General features: G+C 40.4%; 1 protein-coding gene across 1 annotated transcript; it reads right to left on the bottom strand.

The window, feature by feature from the left end:
* Positions 1-595: 595 nt before the first annotated feature.
* Positions 596-17,625, bottom strand: LOC308132279 (guanine nucleotide-binding protein G(q) subunit alpha). Its single transcript, XM_080499307.1, has 7 exons — positions 16,448-17,625; positions 9,994-10,178; positions 6,947-7,101; positions 6,662-6,790; positions 5,454-5,583; positions 4,512-4,665; positions 596-4,349 (listed from the first exon to the last, which is right to left on the bottom strand). Exons 1-7 carry the CDS (start codon positions 16,581-16,583, stop codon positions 4,159-4,161), a joined length of 1,080 nt encoding a protein of 359 aa, XP_080355433.1. The 5' UTR covers positions 16,584-17,625; the 3' UTR covers positions 596-4,158.
* Positions 17,626-21,705: the final 4,080 nt, after the last annotated feature.

Raw genomic sequence — 21,705 nt, 5'->3', positions numbered from 1 at the left:
CTAACCTTGAATCACATGGCGCTGGAGCCGAGGCGGGCTGAACCAGGTCTGGTCATCAGTCCATCACAGGGAAAACAACCCACAGTCACACATATTTAGAGACGTTCATTATCCTCAGACCTATCATATGGACCGAGTGGAAACCGGTGTACCTTGAGGAAACCCACGCACGCTGGGAGAACATGCAAACCTTGAGGTGTGTTTTTGTGAACATTATTGTTACGATCCAAACCTTTCCTCTGTTGTCTTCTTGACGGACTCTGATCCAGAGGGTTTGAAGAGCCTGTGTGACTCTATGTGACTCTCACCTGAGCCTGTTTGAGGCCGCCCCTTCACTCTTCTGCTCGCGGTTCATCCTCAGTTGTCCTGTTTGTTTCACATTGACAATTTACATGCAGATGCAGGACTCATCTATAAAACCCAGACACCCCTGATGTTTGAAGTGAAAATATTCACTACTTGCAGAGGACTGTGACACCAATATGAAGGAATTTTACAGTAAAAATAACAGCTGTATCACTAAAATAACAACCAGAGTCAAGCTGAGTTGAAAAGAAACGTTTTGCTTCATTTAGAAACTTGAAGAAGTGCCAGTTTATGGATACAGGAAACATTTTACACAATTATGATCTGAGATCATCATAACACTAATTCAAAAAGAGTCATTAAAATTCATATCTTCATGATCTGGAGGCAAAAGAAACCCAAGAGTCAGCCAGCTGAAAGCAGAGACATGTCTCACACCTGATTGAAAAAGAAAACTGCTTCATTGTAAGCTGTTTTTCCCCAGAGCCCTGCAGTTCACAGTGTACAGGACGTTAACAGTGAACTGCTCTTGAGCGTATTGGGTGAAGCTAGAAAATCAGCAGAGGTTCTCATCCGGTCAACATGGACTCGTTGCTCTCTTAAATGGAAAATCCAAAGTTGACATGACTGTGCTCTTGCTTTGCAATGATGCAAAGTGAACAGGCCGGTACTTGTGATTAAACTACTACAACTCCTTCCAGTGTAATTTAGTTTTGAACAAACCTTAAATTTCTGTAAAAATCTACAGTACAACATAAATGGCAGCCCTCAAGGTTGTATGTGACACTGCTGTAAAAGTCGGATTCACTCGGTTTGAGGGATTTTCCCTTTAGGTAACAGAAAGAAAAATGGCCACTGAGGAGACACAAGTTACTGATTACTGCAAGGCTACAACAACACTGTTAAGTTATAACTCTCGTCCAGCTTCAAAAGTACCTCCCCTGGCAACAAGCACAGATTTCAACATTCAATGTGAGACAAACAGGCCTGCCCTACAAGGTCCTGCTGTTTGGACGTGGTTATTGTAAGACGTTGCATGAACACTGTGCGCTGGACTGAAAATGAACTCGTGGTGATTTCCAAAGTCAGCCATCCTGGTATGTGACTTCACCAGCCAGCCGAAATATCAAGCTAACCGCAGCCAAATGTGACAAAGGAAAAACACCCAACATGCAGCTGCTGATGGTTTTTGGAGTCCAGAAAAGCCGTTTGTCAGGGAGCTCCAGGCAGCTCCGGTGCACTGTAATGCACTTTGATGTGGACTTTTAAGACATGAATTGGAAGTGACAACATTATGAATTAAAAAAAAAAAAAAAAAGTGTGTTTGCTTGCAAGTCACTCAAGATGTGCTTAACATATCTTGTAATTCTGGTGATTTTAGCTACATCAGCTATGCTTCAAAGCTGTTCCCGGGGCTCCTGGTAGCACAAAATAACAAGAAAACGTCACCAAGCCAAGACTAAGAATTTCTCCAGCTACACAACGGGACATAATTGGCTGCACTAGCTTCACTTCTCATAAAAAGACAGATGCCTTGCATTGGACTCCAGAGGCACAGCTTATTCAATAAGGCAATATGTACATGGGAATTGTTTTCTTTTGAGTTTCATGAATTAAGTTGAAAATAACACTGTACATTCTGGTGAAACAGGTGCAATGGAATTTAAGTTAAAAAACAAACACAAAAAAAAAGTAAATGTACCTTCTCAATTTGACCAAATTATTAATTTCTTTCCTTTGTTACATGTTTATATGCATTGCACAGACAAATTGAGATTTTCACTCGGTGTTTGAAAGTTTGAAAACAAACTGTTTTAAAAATTATGTGTTGGAACAGCAATTTAACAAACCTGAAACTCTCTTGTCTCACACTACTTCAATAATGCTTTCCCTATGTGAGTGGAGCTGATGGAGGGCTGGAGGGTGTTCAGGATCACACAGCGTGCATTATTAACAAAGAAAGTGTTAAATTATTGAGAAGCTGTGTGAAGACATGAAATATCAATGAATCAAATATCAATGAGTGATGAGATTGCATGTTCCTGAAGCCTATTACAATGAGCCCTGTAGGTTAAATTCAGTCAAAAGTTTTCATTAAAAAGTCAATTTAACAAAACTTCTTGTGTAAGTACTGATAATTCAATTGCTCTGTTGTTGGATGATAGTTTTCCTCTGGATGGAGTTCTAAAACTGAACAATATTTCTTTGCTGAGAAAAACACAAAACCTGGTAGAACACAAAAAATTACATTCTCTTCATAAAAACAAAAACCAACATGTAAATAACAGAATTTTTTTCCTTCCAAAAATGAATTAGCCATTAGACATACAATACAATTACATAGATACATATTTTCAATACCGCACACTCAATCTGCCAAAAAAGTAATGATTACAAAGCCAACAAATATGCTGCCATATATATATATATATATATAGAGAGAGAGAGAGATGTATGTACAATGATTATAGCATTCATAATTGCACTATGCCTCAATAAATGGAAATTACAGGCTTATATTTGAGGAAACTGTTACAAAAGAATACCTAAAGTAACTTGAGATTGAGGAATGTGCTGATCAGAAACAAGAACGGGCAAACTTTGGTACAAACTCAACATTAACACTGAGCTTTGACAAAGGAACTAGCCAAATGTATTCTCCACTGCTGTTGAACTACAACAGTCAAGACAGCCGGGCTGTGAATGGACAGTTACAAAGATGGCAGCTGAAGTGTGACCAGATCGTCAGCAGGCTGAGGTGGAGGGGTGAGGGGTCTTGTAGCCCTGCGCAGATTTCGTGACTGGACAGTCTGAGCAGTTCGGTGTGCCTCCTCTTTAAAAGCCTGCGGCGGGGGTGGGATAATATATCTGACTCTGTTGAATACTTCAGGATTCAGCTGGTTGATCAATGCATTGATGACATGAAATCAGTCTGTCTGCTCCCTCTGTGTTCATTAGCCCTGCTTCTTCACCTCACTGTTTCTCTTCACTGGAGTAGTGATTGTGGAGTCCAACTTGAGTTGTTTTGGCATTGGCAATAAATACGCATATTACCATAATAAAAAGCATTAATGTGACACAGTTGAACATAATCAATTAATAGTATTTTCTCATAAATTATCCCCTCCCGGGCTCCCGTCAGTCTAATGGAACGGATTCACCTGGACTGGCTGGAGCAGAGACCTTTGCGTGACTCCTCACTCAGGAAGCTAATGCTAAAAAGGTTGGTGGCAAAATGTTACACGGCCCAGTCTGACACACGACTCAAGCTGTTTCCACAACATCGAAGACACACTCCTCTCTTTGAATTGTACCTAACAGTGACAAAAATTCTGAAATAATTGTTTAAAAAAATGAATCACAGTTTATACTATATAAATATATAACTGGTGGAAAGGCTAACCAGTTAATTGAATCAAAAAAAGAAGCTGCCAATTAAAAATATGTCATCTTGGGTCCTGTTGGGTAAACACGTTCTCGCCCATGATGAAGATCCAGAGTGAAGCGACAGGGAAGGGAGGAGGTTTAAAAAAAAAAAACAACAACAACAACAACAAATATTTTCGTTAGGTTTATAAAAAGGCAGGAGGGACGGAGAACGCTGCATATGTCCCAGATCCGTCCCCAACCCTTACAAATCTCCTGCCCTCTGTACTTACTTTTCACCTTAAATAGCAAGAAAACATGTATTTTGCTCATCTCTCTGGGAACTAAGAGATAAACAAATGGCAAATAAATTAGCAATATGCAACCAATAGAATTTTTTTGTTTTTATGTGTGTATGTGATCTTTTCACCTAGTGTGTGTGTGAGTGTGTGTGTGTGTTGCAGCTGAAGCCCCCCCCCCACCAATCTACACCAGGTTGTATTCCTTTAGGTTGAGCTGCAGAATGGTGTCTTTGACAGCTGCAAAGACGAACCGGATGTTCTCAGTGTCGGTGGCACAGGTGAAGTGAGAGTAGATAATCTTATCGCTGTCTGGATTCAGGTCCACAAACATCTTGAGGATGAACTCTCGTCCTGCCTGGGCATCCCTCTGAGGGCCTGAAGAGGACAACAAACCACCTCCCTTCAATTATCCAAAGACCATGTGTCCGTGTGTTTATTGAGGATAAATAGTATGCAACTCTCTCAATCATGCTTGGAAAGTTACCATGCTTGATACAAATGCCCAACAGTCATGTTGGACTTGTTGCTGATACTCACCATCATACTCCGGGAAGTAGTCGACCAGATGGGAGTACATGATCTTCTCCTCCAGCAAGTCCTTCTTGTTGAGGAACAGAATGACCGAGGAGTTTTGGAACCAGGGGTACGTGATTATTGTCCTAAAGAGTGCTTTACTTTCCTCCATCCGGTTCTACACAGACAGTGTGGTAGGAGAACGAGAGAAGGAAAGTGGTAGAGAGAGAGAGAGAGAGAGAGAGAGAGAGAGAGAGAGAGAGAGAGAGAGAGAGAGAGAGAGAGAGAGAGAGATAGAGAGATTTAATGACTTAATTAAGCCACAGTCTTTCATACTCATTAGGCACAGATTTTAATAAACGTGTTACTGCACCAGAGGGAGAGCAGTAAAAAATGAGAGTCAGGCGGCCATGTTGTTAATTTCGGCCTTACACTTGATTTCAATGTGTAATTGGACAAAACAACCACTGTGAAAGCAAGACTCAGATGCCAGTGTTGTTTTAAGACAGAAGGTTTTCCTTATGTGATCAAAAACATGTCTTATGAACACAGAAGACGTGCAGCTGCTCAGGCTTCTCTCTCTCTTGCTCACGTGCAGGCTTGCAGTGACGAAAAGAGAAGAACAAATGAGCACAAAAACAGATGATAGACATATGAAAGCACACCTGCTCATTAATAGACTTAGACAATCTAACACACAAACTAAGGGAGATGTAGCCTGAGGCAGTACTCACAATGGCTGGCTGATCATTTACAAATGTTTTCCAAAGGGAAAAAGAGGTGGAGCACAGCCAAGCAGGACAAGAATTATTTCAAAGAAGGACAGCTTATCATCTTCAACTAATCATTTCCATCATCAGGCATTTCATAAAAGGGAAATTGTTCTGAGCAGCCCATAAACAACACAATCATCTTATAGTCTGATACAGTTCAGGTGCAAAATTGAAGCAATAAAGAGTCGTTCACCTCATTATCTGACTCCACCAAAACTTGGTCGTATTCACTGAGTGCAACCAGGAACATGATGGATGTGACGTTCTCAAAGCAGTGGATCCACTTCCTCCTCTCTGACCGCTGACCTCCAACGTCCACCATCCTGTCGGAGCACCAACATCCAGAGAAAACTGTTTGGATCATCTTATCTGATGCTGCTTCGTAAAAACAAATTCTAAATCTAACTCAAACACTGCTGTGTTGAAGGACTTGTATGTGTATGATTTAGTTCTCTTTGTATCCACAAAATAGGGACAGATATTCATATAATTGACCATTATCGCCTGGAAGTAAAAATATTTACTATAAAATGAATAATGGGCACTTCTATTGTTTTTACCAGCAAAATGCAACAAGCAGCCCTCTTCCACATATTATCCATTACAATGCAGCGCCAATTATCTATTACAAGAACAAGCAAACCAAACATTATACAGAAGGCCTGTCCTGTTATTGTTGTTTTTTTTTTTTGGGGGGGGGGGGGGGTTCTTTCTTAGCCTCTGTTGGTTGGAGGCTTTGGAACAATTTTCAGTTTGTTGCAGTTTGCAACTTTACCACTAGATGCCACTAAATTCTGCACATAGAATCCCTCCTTAAGTGGAAAATGTCAACATCAAGAATTTTTTTTACAGCCAATTTTAATCTGAGACTTTTTAAATGTAAAAAAACAACAATGACAAAAAACAGCAAATACATGTACTTTATTCACATTTAAATTCTAATTTAAATTTGATTTACTTGTGTCATCTTATATAGCTTAAAATTGTGCTTGAATGGGATCTACTACTGTTAGAGATGATATAATCATGTTCAAGCCTTTGGCTATGAACTGCAGGTAAGAGGTGTGATTTCAGGAGCTGGAAAACACTTCAATGTTCTGTCTGTATATCAAAAGTCAGGTTTTTGTCATTATTCACATGATTCAAAATATCACAAGTGGCACCTTTCTCAATATGTTGTATGTATTCATATATTTTGTGATTGTCATTAAGTCTTCGTAGTTAGCTCAGTGGAAACAGAACGAGTGCGAGGAATTATCAAATATGGTCACTTATATTGCCACAAGTGCATTCAATCACAAAAACAGCAATAAAATAACATTTCGCTGAATGAAGTTTGCCTTTTCTGAGAACCAGTGCTGAACAGGCAGTTTCACAGTTGGATCTGAGAGAAAAACCCACCTGAATATGACGCTCTGCAGGTCAAATGGGTATTCAATAATACCCGTGGTTGGAACTCGAACCCTGAGCACATCTTGCTGGGTAGGAAGATATGACGGCTCTGCGATCCTGTCCAATGCATTCAGGTAACTGAAGAGGACAAGAATAAAACGGTTTTTCATGATGGGATGCTGGAGTACATCCCATCTTCTCCAGATGTGAGACACCCTCTACCATTGAACATGTGAGGTCAAGCTTTCTGTTTCAACACCATGTGAATAAGACAGTTCTTTTCTTTCCACTTACTATTTAGTAGAATCTGAGAGTTGGTATTCCCTCCTCCGATCGTAACACTCCTGGATACCCGGGTCGTTCCATAAGCTCTTGATTGCATCTACATAAGGGTTCTCAAACCTGCTGACCTTTTCTACGTCCACCTCTCTCACGATGTTGGCATTGCCCTGTTGAAAAACAAGACAGGGAAAAGTTATTAAGACTGACTGTGGCATAAATTCATATTCAACAGCATAAAGTTAACTTGTCAAAACTTCTCTAATATATGTATAAAAAAAGACAATCATTGCACAGAGTGAGCAGTCCTAATTATCACCGGTTTATTTTCTCACTCACTCACTCACATATTCTATATTCAGAGATTTCTTTGCATCCCCAGGCTAAGCACGGACCTAATATTTGAAGCTCAGGTCCCACTGGGCCTATTAAGGGGAAACTGTTGCCGCCCCAGATTCCCTTTAAAACTCTCCTATGTCCCTCGACAAGAGATCAACATGTGTCTGAGTGCTGAAACTGTTTCACATACGGCACTACACTCATGGTCCTTTATGACATTGTTATGTAACTATTCAGCCTCTTTTGCCCCATTTGTGATTTTGGATTCAGGGATCTCAACACAACACATTTTTAACGTATGTCACAATATGATCATCACAATAGCAATGGTGGTCAATGGTGTGTCCAAGTGCCTCCTCCCACAATTCTAAAACATGTTAGATGAATTGGCGTCTCCTAATATCCCGGATGTGGGAGAATGTCTCTCTCTGTGTTAGTCCTGTGGTGGACTGGCTCTTGGTCAAGGCCATCCCCTGGTTTTTGCTCTACATTTGCTGCTAAAGAATAAGGATAGATGGATACTTTTCTACATGCAATTAGGAATTTAAAAACTCCCTCATGTGCAATAGCAGACACATTACAAGCAAACAATATCTGATTCCTAGTGGCTATTAAAAGATGGATAGCTGTTATAATAACAATGCATCAGCATGAAGGTTCACTCATATTTATTATACATGACTGCCATTCCTCGGCCCCAAGTCCAGATCCCATTAACAAGATACTTATTGAGGGATACAGGATGCTCTAATGTATCAGGACTTGCACAATGATTTAACCTGCCAAAACAAGCATTAAAGAAAAACAGAATACCACAGAGGAGAATACAAGCAATTAAATCTGTAACAGGATGTTTTGATAGCCATCTGCTTGAAACTGTGAGATGGTTTAGTTGTGCAGATAGTCACTTACTTCAATAATAGGCCTGCTCAGCTTACAGCCTATGGCAGTTGCAACAAGTGCACCACAAACACCCAGGAATAGCGTGTAGACACGATGGACAGCTTTCATTTTCACTTCCCTTCAAAGAACTTCTTTGTTAAAGATTAACCACTTCCCATTTCGGTTTGTATGCACATGAGATCAAAGTGATGCTGGCATTCAGCAGGTTTGTTGAGTGGTTTTGCTGTACATATACTGTAGCTCTGATTGCATCTGATTGAGTTTAGATTCAACTAGATTTGTAATGTCTCACACAAACGAATCACGAACCACCTTCTGATTGGCTAGTCTATCAGGTCAGATACAGAATGTGCAGCAGTATAAAACAGAAAGGGTTAGTTAGTAACAATTAAATACATTGATGTACAACAGCTTCACGTGGAAACTAAACAAAATTATAGTAGGTTTACTTTCAGATGATGCTTGATGTTTGTCATGTTTAAGAAGAGTAAACCAGTGGTAAAACTGCAAGAGTCAAATAAGACATTAGATTTCACTCATCGTGACCAGAAACACATGGGACAGGAAGCAAAAGCATGCATGTAAGTACTTATGGAAAATAACACTCAGGACAAAACAGCAGGCATCGAGACTCCAGCCCCAGTTCGATAAAACATTGCAATGTTATCCAACGTACACCAGGTAGGAAAGTGTTTCGTAAATGACTCCTGGGATTGTGGTCTTTCACAGAAAAAGGTGTAAAGATGCTTAACATTATAAATGATTGTCCCACGTCAGCCCTAAACACCTGATCCGTGTCCAATGTTTACATCACGGCTGGACAACTTTGATTATTGTGAGGGCCACAAAGGTTTCCTTCTCACTACCACTGCAGGCAATTTCTCACAAATCATGTCTCCCACACTGAGATTTAAGAATTATGGCAACAAATGTAATGACAGGAACTACATTTGCTTAAACCAAGTCCTGATGTACGCATTTGATATTTTGTTATATTTCCTTAAAATGCTTTTATTAATACAGTAATTTCAGAGTATAATACTATGATTAATGTCTGTTCCTCTTCCTGTAGTTGGCACGTTGGACAAAATGAGGATCTATGCTGCATACAGCCGACAAGCTACTACAAGTCACCACTTTAACATCATGATCTAAATTCTGAACTGCTGATCAACCCAAATGCAGAAAATAAAATAAAATTAGACCTTTTATTCATTTAATCTTGACGTATACATGATATAAGTACTGACTATGAATAGAATTGACAGTTACTATTGTTAAAACGAACCAACGTGTTCGTACTCGTTATGTGACACTTAGTATTCACTTAATACCTGAAATTATCACACTCATGAAAAGTGTCAACAAGGTGACGTCCACACAGGCACACACGCACGCACGGACCAAACTTGGACCAAGCATTAAGCGTAATTCGTAAAAATGAAAAAAGATGGAAAGCAACAAGCAGATGAAGCCATTTGGTATGGAAAGTTAGATCAAATCTGGAGGAAAAATCTTGGGCTGGACTCTCTTGTCTGTTGTGCTTGAGTGTAGGCAGTTTGGGCACAGAAACATGGCAGTAAAAGCAAATACATGCAGGGTGTAACAGCGGTGGAGTGAAGTAGGGACACAGGAAATGTTAAAAACATTTTTTTAAAGAGTCAGGAAATGATTATGGATGGCTGTTCCACACAAGATAGGCAACGCTCTAAAAATATGCAAGCAGGCATGCTGTGGACGCTTTATGGACTCTTTTTCTAAAGCTGTGTCACTCTTGACGACCACTGGCATTTCAGTGTGGGTCATTTGAACTGCTTTACCTTGTTGTGCTCATATTTGTAGGGGACCTTGAGATTCTCTGCGGCTCGGATCATGGCTTGCATAGCCGTGAAGATGTTCTGGTATACCAGTTTGGTGAAACCCCTTTTGTCCTCATCGGTGTATCCAGCTCCGTGGATAATCCTCATCTGTTTGATGAATGTGCTCTTCCCACTTTCCCCAGTGCCTGAGAAAGTAGACAGGAAAAGGGGACAAAGAGTTTATTTATTTAGTAGATCTGTGTCGGGTTTCGTTTAACAGAGTGACACATTTCTGTGTCATTCTGAAATCTGCTTCAGCATCTCTGCTCTTTAAATCCACTTTTAGTCATCCAAAGTTAAAAAACTGAAATATAAGTGTCACAAGATGAATGACGATTTATTCCACAGCCCTAATCCCAACTGAAATGTAGAGCTCGGGAAATCTTCAGGCTGAGGAAAAGCTCCTTTGTGAGGTTATTGCAATAAGGAGTCCACCCATTTTCAATGAAAAATTTGGATTTATAGCATCACAATGTTTAGCACTTTCACCTCTTTCTGCTCTTGTTCTGCACGCTGATTGGAGGCCGTGTGGAGTTTGCATGTTCAGGAAGTGTCCACATTGGTTTGCTGCAAGGAGTGTGTGTGTGTGTGTGTGTGTGTGTGTGTGTGTGTGTGCGTGCGTGCGTGCGTGCGTGCGTGCGTGTGTGTGTGTTTTCATTCAAACCGTCCACCTGTAAGTTGCCTTTCCCAGGATTTTAATATTTTTTAAGTAAATAGCTTTCTGAAACAAAATGTCTTAGTAGTAACGTATGTACACACTGATGTAAAGCAAATGCTCGTAGTACAAAGTCATTCCATCACACATAACATTATGTGCTGGCTGCTTCCCTCTCAGCCTGTTTGCTTGATCTGGTGACAGACCAAGAACAACAAGTCTCTCCTCGCAGTGGTGACAGGAACTATTTGGGTGTGAAGGACTGGGGGTGTATTTTCTCTTTGCTCCATTGAGAAGCTTGGCAGACTGAACAGTCTTAACTTCACTTCCACAGTAACCCTTGACTAGCTTTTGCTGAAAGGGAGGGCATGTGTGTGTTTTGCGTGTCAGCAGACAGGACCTGTGTGTGCTACAGTCCAGTGCGAGTGACTCATAGCAGAAATGACTGAATATGTTACACTCCATAGTGGTGTATGAACTGCATTAGCCATAATTCTATCACATAAACAGTAAAATAATTTGAAGGACTGTTAATTCTCGTCTAAAATTAGTAGAAACCATGCTCTGAAATGATGTTCAGAGCTCTTCCTGGTTGTTTGAATACAGAAAAGGCTCCGGTACTTTCCTACAAAGTGAAAGCACTTTACATCTATTCTAGTAAAGACTGTAAAGAGGCAAGGTATGAGTGTGTGCTGAAAAACAGCAGCTGCTGAGTCATGTTTCAAATCAATGCAGTGACCCCGGATTAACCAGTGAGTTGCGACCATGTGTATACATCAGAGGTGAACCTGTCAAGCCCCAGGCCTCATGAACAGTCACTCAGAGAAGACGGAAACAAGGGAAGAAAAAGAGAGGTCACACAAGTGCAGGGAAAACATACAACCTTCATACAGAAATGCCCTGAAACCCATATTTGAGCTGAGTTCTTCTGTCTCTGATCTGAAACTGCCAACTACTACACAACATGCAGCATTTCATCCCAATATTCCCAACCATAACTAAATGAGAACCACGTGGAGATCACTGGACAAGTGTGTTCCAACAGACCCTGATTGAACCGTTACTGCAGCTGAGACTTTAACTTTTCAGATTAATTCACAAGTGAAGAAATAAATTCACCATCCGGATCACACAGCACCGCCTCCGGGCGAAGGTTAGCGCGCAGAGAAGGGGCAAGAATGGCAACATCTTTCTCTCTGAGCTCAGATTCATCTCCGAACAATATGAATGTTTTCGACTTTGGGTATCAGCCTTGATCGAGACCAGATCTATTCACATTTTAGATATGAATCTGTTGTCAATGGATATAGTGAACAACTGGTTGCGTGTATGAAGTCTTTTGCCATCTTGGTTCAAATGAACAACAGTACTATCAATAAAGAAAGAACACAGACTTATTGTCTAATAGAATTAATGAAGTGAAAGGAGACATCTGAACAAATAGCGGCACAATTTTCAAAGTCAGTGATAAATCAAACAGTGCTCCATGTGGAACTCCAGCTACATATTTAACAATGTGTATAAGTCTGAATAATAGGAAACCCTATAAAGTAAGCTTAATTTTTTTATTAGGCATCTACAACTGTGTCGTGTTGTGTTTGTTACGGATCAGGGCGAATGCTTTTATCTTTTCCTTCTCAGAAAGAAACTCACTCCAGCAGATGACAAATCTATTCGTTGTTAATATTAGATCGACGATGGCCAAGCACTTTAAGTTTTAAGACAAAACACAGGGGTACAAAAGTAGCTCCCATGTTCACCAGCATCAACCTGAAACCAGAATATTTAGTTTCAGACAAAAATACGTCATTAAGCACTGTTTTATATATTCTGTTTATGTGAAGAACTGAGCTGTACTTAATGAATATTGTCATTTCGATCTTATGTATCAGTATCTTTTGTTACGTTCAACAAGAGTCTCACTAGTGTTTTTCTTTCATTTTCTCGAATTTCCATCACCGTTTGTCTGACTACAAAAATTGAGAAAGTGTTTGTTGGAATCTGGTTTTGTAATTTTTTTCTTAGTTCTTGAATTACTTTACAATCTATACAAATGATGACATTCAGTTGCTTACTTTTACAAAGGCCAACACAGCAGGTCATTGCAACTTCAATAGTAAACTTCACTAGTATTTATGGCTGGATACCCGTTTTTGCTTCAATCCTGATTATTATTATCAAATTACACCTGTTTAGAATTGAGAATGCTAATGATTCAGTTCTCATTTAATAACATTGATGTCAATGTGGCAGTATATAGACAAAGCAATATGACACCTGTACTCTTTTTCTGAGTTTGATAAAAGCCTGTGAAATGTTGAAATACACTTGATAAATCTCGGCTTTGTCTGATGATTGAAGGAGCGGACGGTGACTGGCTGGTTGTTTCTGTCTGATAATTTGCACATGTTTTGCCCATTTTTATTACAAACATTCAAAATAAGGATCTTTTATTGCTGTACTGAGCCCTTTATTTTGTCTTTATGCAATAAAACAAGTGTTTAAAAAGTATTCTGAACTTATGGTGTCACTCAGATTTGGCCCGAAACTCATCCTCTTACTTCCCAATGATTTTGTACGTGAATGCATAAATTAATGTGCAAATGGGGACAAACATTAGAAACTAGGTCCGATAGTCTCTGAAGGATTGAAGCTGGGTTGTGCCACTTTTGTAATTGAGCAATTTTGAATTAATTTAACGGGTGTATACAAGTCTGATAATGATTTACGTTTAACCCATTTGACTGTCAACAGATGTTTCAGACCTTATTGTTATAGGCCAAAGCCCAGATTTGCACACAAAAAACGTTCTTGCTGTGAGATGACACTGCTAACCCTTTCACCACTTTGCTTCCCTGGTAACACAAAGTTTGCTCAGATGCATCATAAATTATAAAAAGCACTCAAACACTTGTGGGTAAAACGTTGTTAATGCATAGTGTTCCAAAGAAAATATTTCCAACACAGTGAAAGTATTGTAGCCTTTCTAAAGCCTATCTACACTCGTTTGGCATCAGTGGACAAACAGTAAAACGACCCAGCAATACTGAAGAACTGCCAAATATTGAAAGCTGAAGGTGTTTTGGACAATTCCACATAACATCTAACATAACATAACATCTAAATAAATCAAGATGTATAAGTTCACTGATTTATTTAGAATGAATTGATTGCTGAAAAAGAAAAAGAAATCAATGAATTGTTTTTCCTGAGATGCCTCTTCACAATGTTCACTGCCCTTTTCCTGGATCCCACAATAATGAAGTATCTCACATGTCTGACTTACAAGCACACATGATACACCTACAGAAATCAGATTATTGGGGCCACACAGAGACACACACAACTTAACGTGGTTAACTTAATGACTTGTGGGAGTGGCGGCATCTCATTTCCAAACATCTAACTTGATGTGCCTTAATCGTCCTGTGTGAGTTGGTGTATTTAGTGTACTCTAAAACAAAAGGCTTAATGCAATCATAATTGTATCATTCTTGTCTCCGCTATTACGATTGAATATTGTCTTATGTCATAGTTCATACTTGACCTTATTATCTTTCATTCTCACGCTCGTCTCAGCCTCTCCATGCCACCTCTCTACTTGTTCATACAGTGCATGTCATCAAGGGAACACAACTAACCTTTGTCATGGTGATATGAAAAAAAATCTGTCAACAAACACTAAATACTGGTCTATTCCCTAAATATACTCCATGTAACATTTGCTACAGTGTTACACACAGTTCACCGCTAAAGGAAATGTTTTAATCCACCAAATGGATTTTACTTTGGGTTTCACAGTAGTCCATACATTAAGGTATTCATTATAAGCGTGATGTCATTAGAGCCGAGCTATCATATGCCTCTGAAATATAGTCTGATAGAAAAGACTGGCTAGCAGCTACGACACAATTCCTAAGTGTTGAATATGGATTACATCCATGGAGTCTTTGGTTTGGGTTGCCAAACATTGTTGTATTGCCTTGAAGAGTGATGAGTGAATCGATCAATATAAGATATTGTTGGAAGAATACGAAGAGTGCAGTTTTCTCTCAATTGTGCATGTTGCCCTCTTTTTGTTCCTGTTTGGAATCACTGGCTGCTTGTGTGTTTGCATAATCAGCGAATTGTTGGGAATTAAAAGAGATTAACGGGCAACACCAAGTTTGTTTGTTCACATTTAGCGAGGGTGGTGGCAGTCAGCTCCCTCACATCCTGTTAAAGGGGATTTATTTTGTCATTTTCTAACAGAAAGGCTGACAACTGTATTTAACAAGGTAAAATTAGGTTGTTGGGGTCTGAGTTTCCAGCTTCTTTGACATTATCTCTTTCACGCATTTTATGAAGAAACAAGTGCAAACAGCACTGGATCAGGAAGAGAGATTTCTGGCTCCACTCTCCAGGACTACAGCCATCACATCTAATGAGCTTTTGGTCAAGAATTTAATTATAAACCATATGGTAAGTAGATAACCTGTTTTCTTCACATTTCTCCAGTAAGGCGAATCAACAAGGCTCTGCTCATGCCCTCTTTTCACAATCACGCACTACAAATGCACAGGTACCAATATTAAAAACTGTCAAAAGACATTTGTGAGAACTACAGATTATTTTACAGGTGCATTAAAAATAATCTAATATCGCTGAAAAGTTTATAGTTTTGTTCACCGATAACATCCATGTTCTATACTACTTTACCATCTGAGGGTCACTGTAGCAGTTACCAGCAAACGATAGGTGAAGACAGACTGCACCCTATATAGCCCACAACACAAAGATGCAATCACACACTTGACAGGCAATTCAAGAGTGACGGATTAACTTCAAATGCCTGTTTTTCAACAAAAAATAAAACTGAAATGGCTAGAAAACAAACACACACAGGGAGAACATGAAAACTCCACACCTGGACGGGAACAGAGGATATTCTCATTTGGAATCAAGAGTGTGTGACCCCCACACATAAGGTGAAAACTAAAATGTTTCAAGCACCTTGATAATTATGGCAACAACAAAAAAGATCTCATGACTTTTTGAGATACTATATTTTTTATTTAGATGGTTTATGAGATCAAATAACAATGGAAAAAAGGCTTGAGATATTTCAGTTCATCCTGAATAAATTCACTGTCATTGTTTCAACTGTATCATTGGAACAAGAGACTTTGCCAATGCATTCCTTTTCTTTGCATGTGCTGCTTCTGTGTTGGGCTTAAGTGAGTTAGTGAATGAAGGAAGGAATGAATGAATGCTGCAGACAATGCTGGGCCTACACAATCAGATGCATGTCTCTGCATACAGCAGAGCAGTATGCTGTTCCTATATACTGACACAAGCCACATAATAATTACCAGGGTTAAGTGCTGGGCTGTAAAGCTTAGACTTTGACCCATGCAGCCAAGGTTTGGCACACAACACCTGGACAAGCCCTGCAGGCCTGTAGCTGCAAGGTGCTGCGGGGTCAAAAGAATAACTGCAGAGTGGTTTATTTCCACGATATCACTGGGCACAGTTATTCACATCATGTGCTTTTCACACTGGAAGCCGTACAGGCCTGTCTGGGTGAGGTTCTGTCTGGGTCCTTCACACAGGAATTTTTCTCATAGTAACTTCACTGGAGTGTGTGTGTGTGTGTGTGTGTGTGTGTGTGTGTGTGTGTGTGTGTGTGTGTGTGTGTGTGTGTGTGTGTGTGTGTGTGTGTGTGTGTGTGTGTGTGTATGTGTGTGTGTGTGTCCCTCCCTCCGTTCCCTGCCAGCTTACCGAGAAGCAACAGTTTCAGCTCCCGGCGTGCGTCCCTCTTGTCCCGGCGGAGCTGCCTCTCGATCTCGTCGTTGATCCGCCGCGCTTCTTTCGCCTCCTCGCTGAGGCAACACGCCATTATGGACTCCAGGGTCATTCTCTCTCCCTTTTCTCTCCCCCACCCCTCCACCACCAGGAAAACACGCACTTTTTCTGGGCTTTCCTCCTACTGATTCATCCAGATTTCTGATCCGTCGGGGTGTTGGAGAGAAAACAACAACGGCAGCAGCAGCAGCGGCCTCATCCAGGCCCGCGCGTGGTGAAATTACGCGTGGACGTCTTTATAATGAGTCAGAAAAAGGGGCAAAATGAGAACAATTTTTTGAAATGATTGATAACCCCCTTCCCCCTCGGTTCGCTTAGCTTTGTGGGCCTCCCGACAGATTGAAAACTGTCCAAAGCAGTATGTGTGTGTGTGTGTGTGTGTGTGTGTGTGTGTGTGTGTGTGTGTGTGTGCGCGTGTGTGTGTGTGTGTGTGTGTGTGTGTGTGCGATCTTAATTGGTGTAATTTGCTTTCCCGTCTCAATATGATCAACAGATCCTTTTAAAACACATCCTCCGTACGGCTCGGTGAGATCTCTTTAAGCGTTGTCATCCGGAGCAGCCTTCTCTCTCCCCCCACCTCTTCAAAGTCTTCAATGTTGATATTTGTCACCAAAAATAAAACAAAAAACAAAATCCCCGGAGCTCCAGTCACCGTCCGCTGATGAAGGCGAAACGGGAGAAAACAAAACAGAAACACACACGGATAAAGCTGTCCGTTTTATTTTCCAGCGGCTCCACTCCCGGGCGTGGTAAGGCAGAATATGGCGGACTTTCACTCCAATCCGCTAGGCTGAGATACAGTACAGTTATCTCTCTCTGTCTGCTCAAAAAGCCAAGAAAGCCAAGCATAACAGCGCGCGTCGGCGGCCGGAGCGCTCCATGACGCGGGGGGGAAACGGCACCCGGCTCGGTCGCGAAAGGCGCACTCGACCGCGGCTGGGCGGAGGGGCGAGGAGAGAGGAAGACACGCCGTGTTGTTGCCTTTTCCCCCGGCCAATCTTCTCCTTTTCCTCAGTTCTCCTCATGTATTTTTATTACAGAGGCTCTCCACTCCTCCGCTGGCAGGGTGACGTCGGCCTCCCATCGACAAGGGGGGAGTGTCACGTCAAACAAACGCCACACAAGTATTTATACCCCCAACCTGTGGAATAGAAAGAAAGAAAAAAATGCTTACGGCGATGGCATGCCGAACCTCTGATCCTCATGCACGGGGGTGTAAAAAGCGGGGCAATTCCATGTTGGCTTTGTGCTGACGTGATGGGAGAAAGTCATTGCTGCAAATTATATGTCAGCAAATGGGAACCCGGTGTAATACAAACACTACTGGCTTCTCACTGTCATTTCATACGTGGGCGCCAGTGACTGAATGGTGACCACAAAATGTGGAAGTAAGAGTTTGCTCAGTCTGATTGTGCATTGGACACAATGACCATGGCCTCTCCACGCCACTCGGACCTAAAGTGTTGGCCCGGGCCATGGCCACTGGTTTCTGAAGTAATGGTAAATAAGATTTCTCGCCAATTGTGTCAGAAAAAGCCTCAAAATTACTATATTATTGAATAATTCTTCAGGTTGGAAAAAATATCAAAAGCATTTATATTGAATGAAATTAAACTGAATATACTTTATTATATCCTGAGGAAAATAAAAGTCCACTTCTCTAGCCTGTTGGCCACTACTGCCCTAACAAATAGTATAAAAATCATTAAAATGATTGACCTTTTTACTTTTACAGTCCTCACAAAGTTGCTAATCCCTGGGTCAAAGGTATCCCAATCATTCTGCTTGAGGTACCACAAACTGTTTGATTTGATAGGGGTTATTCCAGTTGAGCCCTCTGCAGTTCAGTTCCACGTCCAAGTGTTGCTATTATTCCTATTAAACAATGCAACCCCGGTTACAGATCAGGAACAACACTTACTTTTATTGAACAATTTCAGTTCATGTCTTCTTTGGCACATATTACTTTCCAAGATCATGCTGGATCGCATGTTTGATACGTATGTCCTAATTTGAAATGAAATCTTAGGGCCTTCATATATGATACACCCCGACGAGTTAATACATTTCAGTCCAACCCTACACCACATCAATACACTTGCTACCAGTGTTGTGGAAGTTACTGAAAATGATCATTTGCTACAGGTAAAATGTAATTAAGTACTCTAAAGTCATTAGTCCTCTCCAGTTGGGCTGTTTTAATAATGTGTGCATAACTATCATTCAAGTAATGCTGTGACACATCAACTGAGACGTTGGTATTGTGTGTGATCAGTCTGCTGACTGATTCATTCACTAAGTTTTGTATATTATATGAGTTAGTTGTAGTTCCAATGGTGGTGCACACATATTATTTAGGTTAATCAGTCATCAACAACTCAAAGGCACGCAAACTGCTTGGGCTGCAGGGACACATGATTGTGCAGCAGAATTTTCTCATAAAAAGAGGCCCCTGGCACAACGTGAGGCCCTGTGCACAGTGTGTGTTCTGCATATAAGGAGATTATACATCTACCAGTGTGAAAAAGCCATAGTAAAAATTTATTTTTTTGAAAGACTTTTTTTCTCCAGATATGTAATGTCAACTTTGCAACTTCTTCTTTTCATAGGATGAGGAGAGGACTAACATACTACCCAATTACAGCAACAGGAGCATTTGTGATTTGTTGCTGAAACCTTGAAAAATAGAAATACAGAGACTGGCTTTTATGGCTCTTACTTTACGATCACCAATGAAGTTGGCAGAAGGTTGTGTTTTTGTCTGCGTGTATTTATCTATTGGTTTGTATGCATATATTTGACCAACTTTTCACAAAAAACTACTCACTCGAATTGCATGAAATTTTCAGAGGTGATTTGTCACCATCCATGGACCAATCGATTAGATGTTGCCCATTCAAGTTGGTTTATTGTTGTACAGACAATTTTTTGACTTCTTGGACTTTGATTCATATGCATCTGTAAGAAAAATCAATCATAGCAGTTCCGTGTGAGCTGTACTGATACAGATTTGGAGACGGAAGCAGTTCTTAAGTGTTAGAATTTACAAGTGCTACATATAAGAACAGCAATGAGCTCCAGTCTGAGGCAACACAGTGACTAAGATCCAGAGCCACGAGTCTAAAATGAATGTCACCCTGCTTAATGTGGCAGCTTCAGTTTAAATGCTTTTTGTGTTCAAGGCCTTCTTGAAAACATTCCAGCTTTGTTTCTTGCTGAGTCACTAGCTGAGCCAGTAAATACAGGTGGATCACAGCTTGACATTACTTCTCTGTTGAGCTGTTTTTATTGTGAATTGAGAAAATAGCAACATGCTGCTGGTATTATCTAAAACCTTGAAATGGAAACATAAGACTTTATAGAATGACTGCATAGGAGCATCAAAAAAGCTTTAAAATGCATGGAAAAAATATCTATTTCATAAGACAGCACAATCTTATGTGATTTCAACAATGTGTGACATCAATACTGTATGGCCATAAGACCCCATCAAGTATGAGTAGGGATTTTCATGAAGGTAAGATTTTTAATGATGCTTGTTTAAAAACTCCCTTCACCGGTTCAAAAGAGTGAGCAAATATCATGCATGTAAGTCGGGATTTTTTTTTTCTCAACCAAAAAACACAAACATAACATAATGTTCAGAGAAATGCTTATGCTTGCCACTACGAAACAAACAAACAAACAAACAAACAAACAATACTGTAAGAAAATTATGTATTGGGATGACCATTTATCTTTTTAAAGTAATTACCAGTGGTAAAATGAAAATTGTTATACACACTTAAACACTTAGCAGCAAACAAGAAGTCAGAATTGAGGTCACCTCACACACATATTGAGTTGCTTTGATTGCAACCTAGCTAAGTGGCCCATTTAGTTCATTTAAATGGGGGCATTCCTGCCACAGAGTGTTTAATTGCATGTGATGCATGCATTTCAGTAGTTTGTAAAGTAGAGGTTATCCTTATCTTCTTATTGCGAAACAAAATTAACAGGAAATGACATGAAAATAACAAGTGTGGTTGTATAAAATTAATGGTAGCTGTCCAGGGTCCTGTTTTACTTGGCCCAGATCTGCACCTTGGAGAGTAACACAGTCTGTGCCTATGGATCTCAACTACCGAGCCCTCTGAAAGAACTCAGCCACAGGTCAGTAATACAGGTTGACAGGTTAGGGCCTAGCCTGTCAATATATTTTATACAAATGTTGTTTAAAGAAGGTCATGGGTTCAAATACTGGCCAGGTCATTCTTTGTGGAGTTTGCATGTTCTCCCACAGTCCAAACACGTTCATGTGAGGTCAATTGGTGGCCCTAAATTTCTCTTAGGTGTGAATCTGGGTGTGCATGGTTGTTTGTCTCCTTGTGTTTGCCCTGTGATGGACTGGCAAGCTGTCCAGAATATAACCTGCCTTTGCTCATAATTACCCTGCACGCGATAAAGCAATGTAGAATATGGATGGATGGCAGATGGCGTTTATTTAAAAGGAAAATTATTTTGACCAGTATTCTGTGGGATTAAAGCATGAAAAAATGGCCACCTTGGCATAGGTGACAAAAACTATTTGGATTCAGATTTTTGTGTTCTAGTTTTGGAATAAACTTCAAATTAAAACAGAAACTTATTTTAATTATGTATCACTAGCAATGTCATGTTTTGGAAAGAAACTATTGCTGGCGACGTCAACAAGATGGAAATTGTCCTTGAACACGAAGAGGGTTCATAACAAATGTATATGAATATCAATAAACGTTGTTTAGATTTTGGGCATCCCATGTGTTTTCCACAAAACTGAAATGCATACCTGTGAAACACCGTTGATACAAAAAACTAAACAAAAAAAAGCAACTAGAACTGGCCTGCAGCGTCTTCACAAGGGAGCAGATAGGGAGAGAAAGGGTGATCAGATAGTGGAATGGAGCGTGGTCACAAACGGGATGAAAAGTCAATCAAAGCAGAGTTTTATTCTGTTAAACAAGAGTACTTCCGGTTGGTATCACGTGACCCGCTCCTCGCCTAGATACGGAGAGCGTCGCTGCTGGTCGCTACGGAGGGAGGGGCCACACTGCTGGGACTTAAAACTCAGTTTATCTGCACTTTTTATCGCACTTAGGACAGTGAAACACGATGTCATTCCACGGGGAACCTTTTTTAGTCGTTTCAAGAACTAC

Source organism: Blennius ocellaris, assembly GCF_963422515.1.
Source record: "Blennius ocellaris genome assembly, chromosome: 7".
Classification (NCBI taxonomy): domain Eukaryota; kingdom Metazoa; phylum Chordata; class Actinopteri; order Blenniiformes; family Blenniidae; genus Blennius; species Blennius ocellaris.
The sequence above is the reverse complement of the archived record's forward strand: the minus strand, read 5'-3'. Positions and strand labels throughout refer to the sequence as shown.

Excerpts from the sequence above, each read along its gene's own strand:
- LOC308132279 (XM_080499307.1), bottom strand. The coding sequence starts at position 16,583 with ATGACCCTGGAGTCCATAATGGCGTGTTGCCTCAGCGAGGAGGCGAAA. Across the intron at positions 4,666-5,453 it reads TGGTGGAGTCAGATAATGAG|AACCGGATGGAGGAAAGTAA; the intron begins GTGAACGACTCT and ends CTGTCTGTGTAG. Across the intron at positions 4,350-4,511 it reads CTACTTCCCGGAGTATGATG|GCCCTCAGAGGGATGCCCAG; the intron begins GTGAGTATCAGC and ends TGTCCTCTTCAG.